General features: G+C 39.5%; 1 protein-coding gene across 1 annotated transcript; it reads right to left on the reverse strand.

Moving 5' to 3' along the window:
• Positions 1-18,248: 18,248 nt before the first annotated feature.
• Positions 18,249-18,785, reverse strand: LOC127625439 (syncollin-like). The gene has a single exon (XM_052100737.1). It carries the CDS (start codon positions 18,772-18,774, stop codon positions 18,379-18,381), a length of 396 nt encoding a protein of 131 aa, XP_051956697.1. The 5' UTR covers positions 18,775-18,785; the 3' UTR covers positions 18,249-18,378.
• Between the last annotated feature and the right edge of the window lie 615 nt (positions 18,786-19,400).

Here is a 19,400-nt window from a genome sequence, read left to right on the forward strand (position 1 = left end):
GTGCCCAGAGGTAAGATCTACCCCCTTTCCATTCCAGAACAGACCGCCATGGAGGAGTACATCAAGGAGGCTCTTTCCAAGGGTTACATCCGTCCTTCCACTTCCCCTGCTTTCTCTAGCTTCTTCTTTGTGGCCAAGAAGGATGGAGGTCTCCGCCCCTGTATTGATTATCATTCCCTCAACAAGATAATTGTAAAGTTCCGGTATCCTCTTCCCCTAGTTCCTGCTGCACTGGAATTGCTGAGAGGAGCGACAATCTTCACTAAGCTTGACCTACGCAGCGCCTATAATCTCATACGCATCCGGAGGGGAGACGAATGGAAAACAGCATTCGTTACCCCAACTGGCCACTACGAATACCGGGTGATGCCTTGAATGAGGTTTTCCGGGAGTACCTCAACCAGTTTTTCATCGTTTACATTGATGATATTCTTGTTTACTCCGCGAATGAAACTGACCATCGTCAGCACGTCAAGCTTGTGTTGGGAAAACTGAGGGATTACCATCTATACCTCAAAGACGAAAAATGTTCCTTTCATCTGAGGACTCTCCAATTTCTCGGTTACAACATCAGTCCTGAAGGAATCCAGATGGATGAGGGTAAGGTAGAAGCGGTGCGAGCCTGGCCCACTCCTACAACTATTAAGGAGCTCCAAGGCTTTCTGGGTTTCTCCAACTTCTACCGCCGGTTCATTAAGAACTTCAGCTCCCTCTCTTCTCTGCTGACATCACTCCTGAAGTCCAAGCCCAAGTCTCTTGCCTGGTCCCCCTCAGCCTCCTTTGCCTTCCAATGACTTCTGGTAGCTTTCACTATGGCACCCCTTCTCTACCATTCTGACCCTAACAAACCATTCCTAGTTGAAGTAGATGCCTCCACCACTGGTGTGGGAGCTGTCCTTTCACATCCAGACTCCATCCTTGCGCCTACTTTTCTAAGAAACTCAACCCAACTGAACTGAATTACGATATCGGTAACCGGGAGCTTCTGGCAATCAAGTTGGCTTTAGAGGAGTGGCGGCATTGGCTTGAAGGAGCCAAATACCCTTTTCTAGTGCTAACAGACCATAAAAACCTGGAATATCTCCGTGAGGCTCGCGCACTTTTCTTCTCCCGTTTCGACTTCTCTGTCACCTATCGCCCAGGAAACAAGAATGTCAAAGCAGACACTCTTGCTCGTCTCTATGCTCCAGAGGAAGTCCAGGAGGTCCCAGATACCATTCTTTCTCCCAACATAGTGGTTAGTCCCATTCAATGGTCCCTGGACGATGACATCGCTGAAGCGACTGCCACCGACCCAGCTCCTCCTAACTGTCCTGCAGATAAGACCTATGTTCCCTCTTCCCTACGTTTAATCCTCATTGATTCTCTTCACTCCTCCTTGGGCACTGGTCACCTGGGGAGTAATAGAACCCTCTCCCTTCTCCAGGACCGATTCTGGTGGCCACGCATGGAACAAGACGTTCGAAGGTTCCTCCAAGGATGTGTTGAATGTGCCATCTCCCGAACCCCACGCTGACTTCCTGCTGGCAAACTCCTCCCTCTGCCTGTTCCTCATCGTCCCTGGTCACATCTAGGAGTATATTTCATCACTGATCTACCCTCTTCCGAGGGTTATACCTGTGTCCTGGTCGCAGTGGATTGTTTCTCCAAGGCCTGCAAACTACTCCCTCTCAAGGGACTTCCCACCGCCCTAGAAACTACTGAGGCACTTTTCAATCATGTTTTCCGCAACTATGGAATAATTCAGGAATCCCTGAAGACATAGTTTCCGACCGCGGACCTCAGTTTATCTCCCGAGTCTGGAAGGCCTTCTTTTCTCTCCTAGGTGTAACCGTCAGTCTCACCTCAGGTTATCATCCTCAGAGTAATGGGCAGACTGAAAGGAAGATTCAGGAGATTGGTCGCTTCCTCAGAACCTTCTGTGTTCACCGTCAAAATCACTGGAGTCGTTTTCTACCCTGGGCAGAGTACGCTCAAAATTCCCTACGTCAATCCTCCACCAAGCTTACCCCTTTCCAGTGTATTTTGGGCTACCAACCTCCCTTATTTCCATGGTCCGGTGAACCTTCTGAGCTGCCAGCAGTCGATTACTGGTTCAAGGATAGTGAAAGGGTCTGGGACTTGGCTCACCACCACCTGCTACGGGCAGTACGCCGCCAGAAAGGTTCTGCTGACACATGCAGAGCACCCACTCCGACCTACCATCCTGGGCAAAAGGTGTGGCTGTCCACGAGAGACATCAGACTGTGCCTCCCTTGCAAGAAGCTAAGTCCCCGTTTCATTGGTCCCTTCACGATTTCTAAACAAATTAACCCTGTCACCTTCCAACTCCAACTCCCACCAGAATTCTGTATCCATCCTGCTTTTCATGAAGCCCCACCACCCGCCCCTCTCTCTTCGCTCCTCGGAACTGGATCCTACTGATGCTCCTCCCCAACCATTACTCCTGGAAGATGACCAAGGGGTTTTTTGTTGTTGTCCCTTTTGCATTTGTATTATTTTATTTCTTAAACAATTATTTTAAGAATATATCATTATATTATTTACAATACACATATTTTTATGATATTTTAGGGGGGGGGACAACCCTCAGAAGGTCGGGGGGTCCTGACCCCTCCGACCCCCCCGCAATTTCCGCCTTTGCACCTGTCATATCATATCTGAAGATATGGATTTAACCATTGAAGTAATATAAATTTGTGTTAATGTTACTGTTAATGTCATGCTTATATCATTCTAATGTAAATTGCATGCTGGTAAATTGCATGTTTTTCTATTTGTCGAATAAAACCTATTCAGTGAGTGTGTATACAGGTGTACATTTTTATTTCGAAACCTTACATTTTACAATAAATTTTTTCTCTTCCAAATATCATTTTTATACATTTTGAACAATTGGTACTACTATGTATATATTTGGATTTTGCCATCTTGTTAATGTTATGATCTTTGTTTTATCGTTATCCTTATCTATGACCTTTAAAAAAATATTTGATTGGCATTTCCAAGATGTGCCTTGCTATTTCAATGGGATATTTGATAAACATTAAAAGTTATTTTCTATGTTAGGCATACGGTGTCTTATTAATTTTGAAACTGTGTTTTCTTAATGGCATAAATCGCACTGATCACTTATTAGTAAACTTGACATTTCACTAATGTAACAAGAAGGCAAGGCAGCTATGCATTGCTATGAAATGTTAAAATGCATCATTACATTTTGCATGCAATGTGAGAGTCATTTTCATGGAGGAATATGAACATTAGAATAAAACTGCAAACATCATGAAAAAGCTCTCAACGAACCAAAATTCACGGTCCTCGTCTGTTAAATCCCTTTCTTTTAATTTGATATTATAGGTGTGAGTGAGGTGTGGTTATTCGCCGAAATAACCGTTCCACCTTAAAAAATGGTGGGTGGCATATAGGACCTCCCACTTATTGGCTGTATTTTTTTAAAGCTGCATTGAAAATCTAAGGCTGCTGTCTCTGTCTTATTGTATTGTTTGTGCATTGGAAGCTTCTGTCACCAAGAAAAATGCCTTGTATACGTAAGCGTACTTGGCAATAAAGCTCATTCTGATTGTGATAATTTTCTAGATATATGAATCCAAGAACATCATATAAAATAGGTCAAATATATTGCTTATCCAATATCGTATATCCAAAGCCCATAACTGTAAAATAAAATTATGAATGTTCTCAAAAGAAGATGCTGGTGGTTTTGAGTAAATGATGGAGTAACCAAATTAAACATTAATGATCATCGAGATATGAACCTCAGTACACAGCGATACATACAGTGCCTATTTGCATGACAATTTTATTTCAAATAATCTAAAAAATCAGAGAACATTGTGCCATGATCAATACCACCATATTCTGATGTGTTGAAATATGATCCTCGGAAACACCGCCAACCACAGGTAGGCTACAGTATGCCGATTTCGCCCATCTGCAGAGCCCATAACTATATTATTTCCAATTTTAGCTATTAAAAAAATTAATAAAAAATACAAAAACGAGATTGTAGTGGCATAGAGAGACTCATACACTAATTAAATGAGCAATTTCATCATATTCTGATGTGTTATTGTTTCAATACGATTCTCTAAACACAGCAATACACAGGTGCAGAATGTGCTGACAGAACATATTGTATAGCCAATTTTTGTAACGAAATCTGATTCCCCTTCCAGATTCTGACAACCCTCGTTAAATCTGCTACCTAATTCAGCCTAACGCTAACCATATTTGGAAGAGTGGGGAGTGTGTAAGGATTTTGGCACAACGACAGTAAGCCCACTGCTTTCAATGAGAAACCAAATTCCATATTACTAATGCCAATGACATCTATATTTTATGATCATAAATCTAGTTTCTCATATCTTTTTTTATTTTATTTATTTATTTTATTTGAAAGAAAGGAATTAGATATTGACTAAATGTTTAGTCAAAACGTCTTCTGGTGGGAGAGAGGACCAGACACTGGATCTATCATACAAATTATCATGAGTTGTCATCAGTGACGTACGGTGATGTCTTAAAGAGGCTAGGCACTGAGTTATGAAAGCCAGATTACCTGATTTATTGTTTAAGCTAATAATACGTAATAACAGTGAACGTTACGCACAAGCGCGGCATACCAAGAAATGTACAAATCAGGATGTTTATCGTGTGTACTCTCTCTCTCTATCTCTCTCTCTCTCTCTCTCTCTCTCTCTCACACACACACACACACACACACACACTCACACACACGCGTAAACAGTGAACGTTACGCACAAGCGCGGCATATCATCGGCAATATCCCGCTGAAGTCCAAACAGTCTGACTGGTTGAAAAAAAGCAGGCAGGGATAGCAGTACAGCCACATAGCCAATCTTTTCTTACATACCAATCAGTTTGAAATGATCGGATACTTTTTGGGCCCTTTTGCTGTACTAGTCCATCTAAGGCTGGCGTAGACCTCCCTCTTGCAATTAACTCATATTTGGAATTAAAATTTCTTAATTCCGTGATTACAGCCGGTGCTGTCATTTTGATTTTGAATTTGGCGGGGATTAGGCATGTACGCTAGCTGTGGTGTAATGACGTACGCAAATGTCCAGGAATATCTCGATTTTAATTGGTCCATGTCTGATACGTAACGGAGATGATTACGGGCATAACATGTTTACGTCAAAAGGCACAGCAGATTTGTGCTTTTTGCCGTACATGTTAAAGAATACAGGATCGAAGTGCGCATGCGCAACATGGGTTTTCCGCTTGTCGTCTGCAATGAATGGACCGTAAAAGCACTGCTTATTCTACCATTTGTTTTTAGTTGATTATGCGTAACTGCTACATTTGTCATCATAACGTTTAAACAACTGGAATAACACACATATTGCATATATAAATCACAAGAATAAAAAGTAAAAATACAAGTTTATTATATATTAAACATTTTATTTTTGAATTTTGGCAGGGTAGGCAGTGCCTAGTTTGCCTACCCAGACCGCACGTCAGTGTCATATGAGCTGGCGGCATCATCGAGATTGATATTTGAATATTACTGTTTCCCAAAATATATAATAGTCTACTTGCCTACACAAAGTTTGATGATATTGGTTAATTCGGCTTTCTCAGAATGAATATAAGCTTTAAACAATAAAGATACTTTACACCAAATAAATTAGCTGAGTTTTCTGTAAATGTAATAATTGAATCATACAAGAACAATTATTTCTATATTGTTTGTCAATTGACCTTACCTCAATATCATTTTCTTCTATACCCTGTTGTCTAATAATGATCAAATATTTACAGAAAGAAGAGCCCTATGGCGGTGGGGATCACACTTAAGAACCCTACACGAAGACGTTCAGGGAACGTTCGCAGTGGACGTTCTGGGGACGTTTTTTTGTTAGCTGGGTTAAGAGTGTCATGACTGTTCATGTTGCTCATGATACATGATGCTATATATACACACACACACACGCACACGCACACGCACACACACACACACACACACACACATCGATCAGCCACAACATTAAAACCACCTGCCTAATATCGCGTCTCCCTCGTGTTGCCTAAACAGCGCCAACCCGCATCTCAGAATAGCATTCTGAGACGCTATTCTTCTCATCACTACAGAGCAGTTAGACTTTGTTTCTAACCAGTCTGGCCATTCTCATGGACGGGTTCATGAACAGCCTTGACACAGTGGAAGAGTTAGCCATCAGCTTTTTTCATTTGCTTGAAGACATCCTCCAACTTGAAGGCCTAGCGATATAATCCATTGTATGTTTACGCCCCATTTTATGTAAAGCTACTTTTTTAAGGGACATTTTTAAACAAAAACAATAGCTGAAGTGTGAATACAGCTTGGTGATATATATTCATGATGGATGATATTTTACAATGATTTTGCTGGTGATATAAACTTATTGTAGGTCTAATCATTTTGGATGTTAATATTGTAAATTTCTCAATGATTTTAATGTGCTTTTTATTTGGCCATTAAGTTTAAAAAAAATGTCCCAGTTAATAGGCTAGTTTTGTGTACAAGATGTTTTTAATAGCTCTAATCTGCATGACATTTTTCACATAATACGTTATTTAATTGCTTGCATTGAACATTTTGAGTCTACTTGGCAACAGTGGCATTTTGGTTGAATTAAAAAAGCTTTTAAGCCATCAGAGCAAATATATAAATATTTAGATATACTGTACATTGAATGTTGTTATATTGAGCATAATGTATATACAGTATATGCTCTATCATCCAGCCCTAGTGTGGTGGTTTAGTATTTGCAATGGCTATATTATGTACCCTTAATCATATGACAAATGATGTTGTGATTGTCCATCTTATTGTCACACTTAGATGGAGGAGAAAGTCCAGCAGTGGCAATCATCCCCTGCCAGCACACTCAACCCTCGGCTCTCTATGGCCCCCTGCTGGTCAGAGTTGGTCATGCCTGCTTTACAGTTTCAAGTCAAGTAAAGTGAAGTGGTTTTTATTGTTGTTCAACCATATACAGTTAGTACAGTACACAGTGAAACGAGACAACGTTCCTCCAGGACCATGGTGCTACATAAAACATCATGGACAAACACAGAACCACATGAGACTACACAGACTAAATAACATACCTATATAAAGTGCACATGCAAAATGTGCAAAAAGTACAGGACAGTACAATAAATTACAAAAAATGTACAGGACAATGGGCACAGTGAGAGACAGTGCAGCGCCGACCAGTACACAGTAGTGCAAAAAGATGACAGTTTCTAAAAATACCAAATGTAAACATAACATACTATGAGATAGTGTTCTATGCACATAGCAGTTATTGAGGTAGCAGCCAAGTATAACGTGACGATAATTAAAGTGCAACTCAGGACATGTGTGTGTGTGTGTGTGTTTACAGTCCAGTCTCTGTTGAGGAGTCTGATGGCTTGGGGGAAGAAGCTGTTACACAGTCTGGCCTTGAGGGCCCGAATGCTTCGGTACCTTTTGCCAGACGGCAGGAGGGTGAAGAGTTTGTGTGAGGGGTGTGTGGGGTCATCCACAATGCTTGTTGCTTTGCGGATGCAGCGTTTTTTTGGTAAATATCTTTGATGGAGGGAAGAGAGACCCTGATGATCTTCTCAGCTGTCCTCACTATCCTCTGCAGGGCTTTGCGGTCCGAAACGGTGGAAGTCCCAAACCAGGCAGTGATGCAGCTGCTCAGGATGCTCTCAATAGTCCCTCTACAGAATGAAGTGAGGATAAAGTAGAGATGCTGCTGGGCTTTCATGGTAATAGAGCTGGTGTTGAGGGACCAGGTGAGGTTCTCCGCCAGGTGAACACCAAGGAATTTTGTGCTCTTGATGATCTCCACAGAGGAGCCGTTGATTTTCAGCGGAGAGCAGTCACTCTGTGGTCTCCTAAAGTCAACAACCATTTTTTTTGTTTTGTCCACATTCAGAGACAGGTTGTTGGCTCTACACCAGTCCGTTAGCCACTGCACCTCCTCTCTGTATGCTGACTTGTTGTTCTTGCTGATGAATCGGTGAACTTAATGATGTGGTTCGAGCTGTGCATTGCTGCACAGTTGTGAGTCAGCAGAGTGAACAGCAGTGCACTGAGCACACAGCCCTGGGGGGCTCCAGTGCTCAGTGTGGTGGTGGTGGAGATGCTGTTCCCGATCCGGACTGACTGAGGTCTCCCAGTCAGAAAGTCCAGGATCCAGTTGCAGAGGGAGGTGTCCAGGCCCAGCAGGTTCAGCTTTCCGATCCGGTGCTGAGGAATTATTGTGTTGAATGCTGAGCTGAAGTCTATGAACAGCATTCGAACGTATGAGTACTTTTTATCTATGTGGGTGAGGGCCAGATAGAGGGTGGTGGCGATGGCGTCGTCTGTTGACGATACGCAAACTGCAGTGGGTCTACTGAGGGGGGCAGCTGGGTCTTAATGTGCCTCATGACGAGCCGCTCGAAGCACTTCATGATGATGGGTGTGAGTGTGACGGGACGGTAGTCATTGAGGCAGGACACTGCAAGAGCCGTCTAGCTGAATGGCGGCATCCGGAACTCTGTCGCTGAGCCACGTCTCCATAAAAACAAAGACGCAGCAGTCTCTAACCTCATGCTGCATAGTTTGCTGGTGTCAGATGTAGTCCAGTTTATTGTCCAGGGAGCAAACATTTGAGAGCAGGATAGACAGCCTAGGATAGAGAGCCTGCCGGCTAGGGTTTGTTTTTTAGCCTAGCATGGACCCCGTCCTCTTGCCATGCTTTCGCTCCCTCGCACACTGCTTGAGACGTCGCCTCCCCCGGTCACCGGCATCAGGCAACGCCGAGGGCTGGAGGCCTGGTCTCCGCAGCAACCCGAGTTCGCGTAGCAACTCCTGCAGATCATCATGCAGCTTGGTTGTTGCATGAATCTTATATTTTAACAGTGTCTGGCAATGGTAGACACGAACACCGGTTGCTCTGATGTCCATGTGCCGTAAAAGTCGGGCTGAGTGACAAAAATAGCACCATTTTGTATCCGGAGTGGCCAATGCGTGCTACCGCGCCTCCATCTTGGATCAAAGTTTCTAGCTGAAGAGAGCAAATGTAAGCCTGACTCTTTGATTTCTGTTGGAGGATTCACTGCAGCCAATCTGTAATTATTCAGATTTGTGATTTTTATTTCTGTTTCTCTGCAGCTGGTGTGATTGCACTGCCCTGTGGATTCACATCTTTAGTGGAATTCATGGAACTCTCCCAGCAATGAAAATGGATGAGTTAGATGATCACCCTTGTATTATTTATTCTACTTGAAATATTAGCTACTCGGCGATTAAACGTTACATGCAGTATAATGTTATTTTCTTTCACAAATCTAACAACTTAAGTTGTGTTCAGCAAGGGCTTTACAGAGAGGTGAAACAAAGCAGAAATCATCTCTCAAACATGTTAGATGCATAAAGTCAGAAGTTTGGACACACCTACGTACTATTTTCCACATTTGAGATTAATAGGAAAGTTATTAAAAATAATAACACACAAGTATTGTAAAAACACTGGCAGCCAAACGTTTGGAATAATGTACAGAGTTTGCTGTTTCGGAAGGAAATTTGTACATTAATTCACCAAAGTGGCATTCAACTGATCACAAAATATAGTCAGGACATTACTGATGTAAAACAAATAAAGATTTCATACAAAGGTGTACACTACAGTCTCAAATACAAAGGACAACTGGCTCTAACAAGTACAGAAAGAGATGGAAGGCAAGATGTACAACTAAACAACTAAGCATCAGAGTCTCTAGTTTGAGAAATAGATGCCATGTCCTCAGCTGACAGCTTCATTAAATTGTACCTGCTCAACACCAGTTTCATGTACAACAGTAAAGAGAAGACTTAAAGAATTGCAAAGAAAAAGCCACTTTTGAAACAGAAAATCAAAAGAAAGGATTAGAGTTGGCAAAGAAAAACAAACATTGGACAACAGATAATTGGAAAAGAGTGTTATGGATCTTAACCCCATCAAGCTTTTGTGGGATCAGCTAGACTGTAAGGTGCGTGAGAAGTGCAAGAAGTGCTACAGAAAGCGTGGGGTGAAATGTCACCTGAGTATCTGGACAAACTGACTGTTAAAATGCCAATGATCTGCAAAGCTGGCATTGCTGCACGTGGAGGATATTTTGATGAGAACTCTTTGAAGTCATTTAACCTGTTGATACGCAATTCCTCACATGCAGTAGTGACGTCACTCTGCTTACGTTTAATATATAATTTACTGTCTATAAATATAATTCATGTTAACAAATTATACATCTTTTCAAAGGTCTAAGGGTTCAACATTAATATCATATCTCTGTTTCATGAAAGTTTAACACCAGGAAGCCAAGAACCCTTTCACCCCCAAATTCTCATTGATCAAAGGATAATACCATTTGGTACACAATGTGTATTCTCTCTGGATATTTAAGGAAAGCTGGCCCAGAGCTCAAGGTTCTCTGTAGTCAGATGATTCCACACCTCGATGTGTGTAACTGTAATAATAGGAATCTGCATTCAGATTTCCAATGCTTTGCAATTACATGTAGTTTTCTCAACTGCCAGGTATGTTCTTTGACTTGTTTCTTTAACTTGTGTTTTAAATCCTACCTGGCAAATAAATAGTTACTTTTTGATTTATTCTGTATTCCTCTGAAATCATTTATATCAATACTGGGTTTTTAAAAAAGGAAAAACTGGAGAATACCATTTTAAGAATCATTTATATCATAACTGAAGCTTTAATGTAGGAGGAAGCCACTTAAAAACTATCAGTTTGAATTTCATTAGAAACTGATCAAAAGGTAAATGAATAGAAGAGGATTCAGAGTAATCAATAACTTAAAATAGAAGAATGATCAGAAAGTATTTAGAGCTTTAATCTAAATTAGAGGTCAACTTAAAATTGGAGTCAGATTAATATAAAATTGGAGTCAGATAAAATTAATAATGGGATGAATTTGTAAAGCACAAATTATTAACAATAATTGCTTTACTTAATTGCTCATAAATGCTCAGAAAAGACAGAACAACGCAGAGACCTTCAAGGGGCAAATCTATATATTTGAACAGTTTTGCCTGCCGTTTTACATAAGCATAGGAGTTAATAATATTAAGAAGAGGTTCTGAAATTACAGGAGATACCTCTTTTAAGAGCTTAGTTGGTATAGGATCTAACAAACACGTTGTGGCTTTTGATGTTTCGATGAGTTTTGTAAGCTCTTCATGACCTATGACAGAGAAGAATTGAAGTTGCACGTGAGGAAAATTATTAGACACTGTTTTCTGAGGTGCTATGACAGATGATTGCATAATTCCATTTTACATTTTACATTTATGCATTTGGCAGACGCTTTTATCCAAAGCGACTTACAGTGCACTTATTACAGAGACAATCCCCCCGGAGCAACCTGGAGTTAAGTGCCTTGCTCAAAGGCACAATGGTGGTAGCCGTGGGATTAGAACCTATGACCTTCTGATTAACAACCCTGTGCGTTAGCCAATTCCATCTGATTATTTAAATTTTATCTGTAAAGAAATTCATGAAGTCATTATTCTTGTGCTGCGACGTAATATCTGGTTCTGTTGAGGCTTTATTCCTAACCAATTTAGCCACAGTACTGAATAAACATCTAGGATTGTTTGGAAAGGAAAGGAGGAGGCGAGAACCCGATTTTCAATATAAATAATTGTTTAATATAAAACTTAAACAGGAAACACAAACACACACATGACGGACATGTCCGTAAACTATCTCTCTCTCCCGCACAATCCTCCACAGTCAATCTTTATCCCTCTCTGAGGCTTGATTAGCCTGATAAGTTTCCGGGTGTGTATGATCACGACCCAGACCCGCCCTCCGCCCTGCGACATGGTTATTTTCTATGAGTTTACTAAAATATGCTGACCTGGCAGCTTTTAGTGCCTGTCTGTATCTACAGACACTATCCTTCCATGCACCACAAAATACTTCTAATTTTGTATATTTCCACATGCGCTCCATTTTCTGAGATGCTCTCCAGAGAGCATGAGTGTGTGAACAGGTTTGATTGGAGCAATGGAGGAGTCATGAGACAACGAGGCAGGTTCAAGGTCAGTCCTTTAATTATCCTTTGTTAAACAACGAATCGACGGTAACCGTCGATAACCATTTTCAAACCAAACTCTTTTTACAATTTAAAAGAACTGTTTTCTATTTGAATATATTGTAAAATGCAATTTGTGATCAAAGCTGAATTTTCAGCATCATTACTGCAGTCTTCAGTGTCACATGATCCTTCAGAAATCATTATAATATGCTGATTTTCTAATATGGGCATATTTAAAGTGAATTTTACTCATTTACACCTGAACAGATATTTGCAAGCACAAGCTTTGTTGATGATAATGAGGCAGCATAAACGCTATTTAAAATATAATCTAAACATTCATATAATTTTATATCATATTACATATCATATTTATATTATACAGCATACAATTTAAATGCCTGCTTTAGCCGAAACAGCATTTCAATGTAACTAAAACTTGCTTATTAGGAGTCATATTTCAAATGTCAGTACTCTGAATCCTGGCTGGCAAGTCTGGAAACAGTCCCACTAGTAAAATATGTACATGTTTATATAAAATAGCAAGTCAACTAATGAAAACTCAATGACTTACTCGTCTGAAAATGTATCCTCGGCTGGATCAAGTCTCTCTTCAAACTACAAATGTTCATCGGAGTCCCGCTCTTCTTTTGAGGAAAATGTTAACTCTTCCATACTATCCTGGAGCTTACTGGTCTGTGTATCGTTGCAAACGCACAGAAAAATGAATGAAATGTGTTTAAATCAAACCTCACAGTCGCCTGTGTATCGTTACAAACACGCAGAAAAGTTGAGTTGTGTTGTGTTTACATTAAACCTCAGAGTCGGGGGCGTGTACATTTGCATTGATCAGCTCAGCACATTAGCGTATGAATGGCGCGCTCTGCTGGTGGGTGGGATCACATTACAGATAATTAGAAAAAAAACTGTACATCGCTTTGTTTCATACAGATTGCATTGCAGAATATTTGTTTATATTTGAATAGTTTTATTTCAAAGTAGACATTTTAAGCTTTCTTTAGACATATGTTTCATGTTTGTGTGGTAAGTATTCGCACAGTTTCAGTTCATTTTAGTGACGTGTTTCTGAAATATGCTCGTGAACACAGAGACAGCTAAAAGCTCACCCTTTTTATTTTCTTTATTTTACAAAAGCACAAGATTTTGTTGCTATTGTGAGTGAACACAAATAAAAGTAGACCCTTTATAGTCTCTAATGATATCTTAAACTTATCTGTATACCCAAAAATTACAGAGTATTTTAAGTTGTTCCTGCTGTAATGATGAAAATATCCAGTAGGAGGCGCCGGCGCCTCCGTCGACCCCAGAGGGTTAAGCATTATTAGCTCAAAAGACATACATTTATATCCTGTCCTCTGAGTAACACCAAAAACTTCACTGTAAATTGTAGCAACACCTCCTCCTCGACCCTTCAGACGAGGCTCATGTTTATAACAATAACCTGAGGGAGTAGATTCATTTAAACAAATATATTCATCCGGTTTAAGCCAGGTTTCAACAGAGCGCATCCAATCTGTAATCATTTCATTAACAATTAGGGCTTTGGTAGAAAGAGATCTAATGTTTAGTAGCCCTATTGTTATATGATGTGTATTTTTAATTTGTTTGTTTTGTTCAAGTTTGACCTTAATCAAATTTTTTCTAAATTATTTAGTGAGGGAATTGTGTTTGGTAGTTCGGGGAACAGACACAGTCTCTATGAGATATCTAGGTGATACAGTCTCTATGCGTTGTAGTTTATGTGACCTGAGTGACATCTCAAGGCTGCTAGCAGATGTTCAGATTAACCAGTTGAGAGAGAGAGAATGTGTGTTTGTGTGTGTCTTTTTATTTAATTAAATATTATTTATATTTATAAAAGGAAGGTTATTTCTTTTCTTAAATGTAAGAAACGTGATATAGTGTTTCTTCAAGAAACACATCTTTCCCCACAGGAAACTGAAAAATTTGGGAAGATATGATGTGGACATATTTTCTTAAGTGCTGGCTTAAGTAAGAGCAGTTGAGTCATTACACCGGTAAGTAAACATCTACAATTAAAATGTCTCAAACAGATTAAAGATAAATTAGGAAGAGTCAGTATTGTTTTAGCAGAAATTAGGGGCAAAGTTAGATTTTGGTTAATATTTACACACCTAATGTAGATATTGAAGGGATGTTTCTGCTGTCACCCCTCATGATATTATATTGGGAGGAGACTTTAATCTTTTGATGGACACAGTCCTTGATCATAGTGAAGCAAAAGTGTGTAAGCCACCTTGAGCAACAGTGACGCTTCACATGATGTGTACAAATCTTACAGATATTTGGAGCTTTTTGAACCCATCTGGTAGGTACTATACATTTTTTTCATCAGTCCATAAGATCAGTCCATAAGATGTATATATAAGTCCCTCATTTCATCTGTTGTTGATTGTTCAATTGGAAACATTTTAGTCTCAGATCACACCCTGTTGAATTTAGAGGTGTTGCCACATACTGAGAAAAAGAAATGTTATAGTTGGCACTTAAATGTATCGCTGTTGCAAAATCCTGAATTCCAGCAAACACTAAAGGCTGAAATCAGTGTCTATATGAGGACCAACTGGTCCTCAGTATGCTTTGTGGGCATGGCTTGTGAGGCACTTAAGGTGGTTCTTAGGGGTCGGATCATACAGTATGCTTCGTTCACCAAAAAATCTAAAGCACGAGAACTCATGGAGTTGGAAGGGAATATTAAAAGTGCCTAGGCAGAGCTGAAGTGCCGATTGTTGTCTGATGGCCTAAGAGAATTGACCCGATTGAAATACAGATATAAAACTATTTTGTCATGGACGGTGGAGTTTTGGCTATTCAGGGCAAGACAGTCATATTTTGAGTCGGGGAACAAAGCAATAAAACTTCTGGCTAGATATATAAAGCAGAGAGTGTTTTTCTACCATTCCCTAAGTGAAATCTGCTGGTGATTAAATATTTACCTCAGCCATTGATAATAAAAAGGCTTTTAAAGAATTATATCTTGATCTTTATAGTTCCACATCTTCGTCTACTGATGAAGATATTAGAAACTTTGTGGAACCATTAGAACACCCTAAACTAACGACAGAGCAAAACAACTCTCAACTTGATTCCGAGATAACCTTGGACGAGCTTGACAAGGTAATTAAGGCCTTGACTACAGACAAGGCTCTGAGGGCCAGTTGTCTTTTCCACTGTATTTTTAGATCTTATGCTACAGAACTGGCTCCACTTTGGCTAGATCTTATGCTACACTGGCTCCACTTTGGCTTGAAGTTTCTACGGAATCATTAAAGAATGGAAAGCTTCCATCAACCATGACACAAGCCCGGATTTGTCTGATTCTTAAAAAGGACAAAGATCCAAGCGAGTGTAAGAGATACCGTCCAATTTCCCTGATCCAGTTAGCAAAAATACTGTCAAAAATTAATGCGAACCAATTAAGTAAAGTTATGACATATCTTATACATATAGATCAGGTGGGGTTTATTTGGGGCCGCAGCTCTTATGATGACATCAGGCGTCTCATCAATATCATGTGGTCATTGGCAAATGATCAGACTCTGTTCGCTGCCATCTCACTTGATGCTGAAAAGGCATTTGTTATGATAGAATGGGATTATCTTTTTAAGATTTTGGAAATATACGGGTTCGGTAATTGATTAATCTCAGATTATTTGACTCTGGACAGGGCAGTAAAATAATCCTGGCTGGGTTGTCCTCTTTCAAAATTATTGTTCTGTCTTGCCCTGGAACCATTAGCAACCGTGAAAAGAAAGGAAGATGATTTTCCAGGGGAGGTGGCGGGAGGTATGGCACATAAGCTTTTGGTTTATGCAGATGATATTTTACTATTCATCTCTGACCCCACTAGATCTATGCGTTGCCTCCACAGAATTATTAATTTGTTTTCAAAATTCTTAGGATACAGAGTCAATTAGTCTAAATCCGAAGCTTTGTCTCTGACAGCGTACTTCCCAGTAACGGATTTTCAGCCAGGCACTTTCCAGTGGCCCAAACAGAGCATTAAATAATTGGGCATTTTATTCCCAGCAAATTTGTGTGATTTAGTTAATTTTGACCCCTATAATAGGTATTTACAGCTGCGCCACCTGCTCTGTACTATTTTAGGGAGTAACATACACCCCTCCTAAAGTGGAAGATACTCTAGAAGTGGTGATTTCTGCTTTTGGAAAAGGTCATGGGGCATCAGTGTATTACTCCCTGCTGATTCAGTGTCTGGGGGATGGAGCTTCAACTTCTCTCAAGAGATTGGACACTCAATTTAAATTTTGCCACAGAATCTGCATCTTAGGTGATGGGGCGGTCATTAATTTTGGGGCTAGTCACTTAAAAAGTTGGGTCTTAGCCGGAGTTATTGTTGGCAGACAAATTATCCTTAAGGAGTGGAAGATGGCTGGGGCATCCTCGTTTCGGGAGTGGTGTGGGGAAAGGGGGGCAGCATTTGAGGAGATGATTTTTAGAGGGCTGGGAAAATGGGATTTATTTAATAGGACATGGGGTGTATGTTTGGCTTTTTAAAAAAAATATTTGTATGTTTTATATTTATTTATTTAATATGTTCTTATTGTAAGTGACCACTGAAGTGTGTGTTTGTGTCGGGTGGGGAGAGGAGGGGTAATATGTGGAGGTTTAATGTATGTCATTTATTCCGTATTTTATGTTGTGTTTGTCTTGTGAATGGAATCAATAAAATGTGTTAATAACAACAACAACAACAACATAATAATAATAATAATAAATAAAAATAATGGAATGAACAGACAGCAATGTTTGTTTGTAAATCCCTTCTAAATAGTAAGAGACATTTTCTGAATGCAGACCTCTTATTTTTGTGATAGGTGCCGAGGCCAAGGAAGGGACTAAGCATGCTGGGAGAGAGGGAAATGTTGAACATGATCAAGAAATCAATATTGCTTCTTAAAGTTTATGTGCCCATTCCATCAAATTGCTGACAATTACCAGGGTGAGTACATTATAATGTTTCCCTGTTTCAATGGGGCACTTGACAAAAAACACTTTTAACCTACAGTAATTTTCATTATTTAAAAACATTTTTAAATTAATGTTTTGGTTTCAATACAAATTTAGCTCAGATTTCAGATCTGTATTGGTTTAATCTTAAAGCTATATACTGTAAATGTCAAATGGAACCAAAACGAATTTACACTGGACAAATAAAATAAAAAAAACAACACCAGAGATGACACTTTGCCTCCTCATTTTAAAAGTATACCATGTATTACTGGAAACAAGCGAGTAAAAGACCACAATAAACTAAACATAAAGAATAAAGAACACATCTCAGATACTAAAATGCCAGCATTAAAACATATGAATAAGCTCCAGCCACTTTCTCCTCATCTGACTCGCGTTTCATTCAGAAGTGATAACCTCTGGAAACATTCAAGCATAAAATGCCTGTAACTCAACTGCAAATTTGCAGTTATTCCTCCTTTGAAATTGTAAAATTCAAGACAGCGGGCCTGCAATTTTGGTAGTTTGGCATATGGAACAAGGTAAGAGGGAAACAGTCGATTCATCATCTTTTGAATTTGGTGCTTGCTTCAACTGACGCCATGTTTGTGTACATGATGACAGGCTCTTGAAGGGTCGAGGTTAAAACTTACCAAAAACTTTTGATTATTGGCTTAACTGCCAGTCAATCTTGAATATGCAGCAGAAAAGTGTCATTTTGATTAAAGATTATGAGGTGCGTTTTTTTTTTTATATAAAAAACAAACAAACATGCATAAATTATAAATTCGCAATAAGACCAGTAACGTGCATGAAGAAAATAAATATAGTAAATTTAGATTTCATGATGACTATAAAACTCTGACTCTTACATGCAATACATACTGTGTTTTCAGTTCACTTAACCTGGACCCTTGTGAGTTTGGTTTATTGTCACTAGAAGTCTAATATCACATTTAATAGAATCAAGAAAGACAGAGAAATTTTTTTTTTCAGTCTTTCCTGAATGCATATGCATCCCACAGAGATTTCCTGTGGAAATGTGCTGTTTTTATTTCACTTGTGGGTCATTTTTAAATTTTAAAAATAATGTATGAACACTGAATGTACACTAAGCAGAATTACACTGTGCTTAATTTTTTATTGAAAATCTGAAATCATTCATTTACCAGCATTTACAGCTGTTCTCTTGTTTCATTAACATTATGTATGCTAATGTATTTAGAGTCTGTCTTTGGCCTCACTCCATGTCTAGCATGTGCAGTAGTATCCTGAGATTGAATCATTCCAGTTTCCAAACAGGCCTTTCTTCACTTCTTTAAGCTGGTACACAATGCCAGTGGAAAATTTCTTCTTTGATCCTTGCTTCTTGAAATGAGACCACACTGTCAAGCTGCAGGAACTGCCCACCACAAGTGAGGAAATACGGTTATTCCAAACCCATGGGATGATGGGGGTATCTTCATTAGGAGAAACATCCAAGAACTTGCCAGTGCAGCTCTGGTCATAGTAGTAGCTGCTGTGTTCAAACAGGCGGGCGCAGAGCTTGTTTCCCTCACTATCTTGCAGTGTTTTTGGGTTGGGACACTGTGCATTCAGCCCCACAAAGCACAGAGCAGCAAGGAGAAGAGCGATTACCACCTTCATGTTTTCAGTCTGATGAGTGAATGAAAGTCACTGGCCCTGATTATATAAGAGCTGCTCTAAAGGACTGAATGACTAATGAGAAAATTCAGGTTTGTGAACAGATGCTCTGAAGGTTGTAAAGTGTGTCACAATGTAAATGGTTTCAAATGTTCTGACATATGGACTTTGAAATGTTGACGGTTTCCTATTATAATATCTTTATCTGTCTTCAATGCACAACTCAACTGGATTGTGTAGTTTTATCAATATTGTGCTGTATGCTATCCACTATCTATTGTGGGGGAAAGGTGGTTATCATTTTGGAATTATATTATAGCTTGTAAAATTCATAGATGTATCTGTCCAAAACAACGAAGAGTAGCATCTCATTTCTTTGAAGTTTTTTCATAGGTATCATTGGGTGTGACCTTCTTCTAAATATACCTAAATTAGAATGTGCTATTGACGCCTGTCACCAAATTGTGCAGTATTGCACTTTTGTATCCAGTGATGCATTGCCATTTCATATATCTTTATAATATCTTTATCTGTCTTCAATGCACAACTCAACTGGATTGTGTAGTTTTATCAATATTGTGCTGTATGCTATCCACTATCTATTGTGGGGGAAAGGTGGTTATCATTTT

This window comes from Xyrauchen texanus, chromosome 31 (assembly GCF_025860055.1).
Source record: "Xyrauchen texanus isolate HMW12.3.18 chromosome 31, RBS_HiC_50CHRs, whole genome shotgun sequence".
NCBI lineage: Eukaryota > Metazoa > Chordata > Actinopteri > Cypriniformes > Catostomidae > Xyrauchen > Xyrauchen texanus.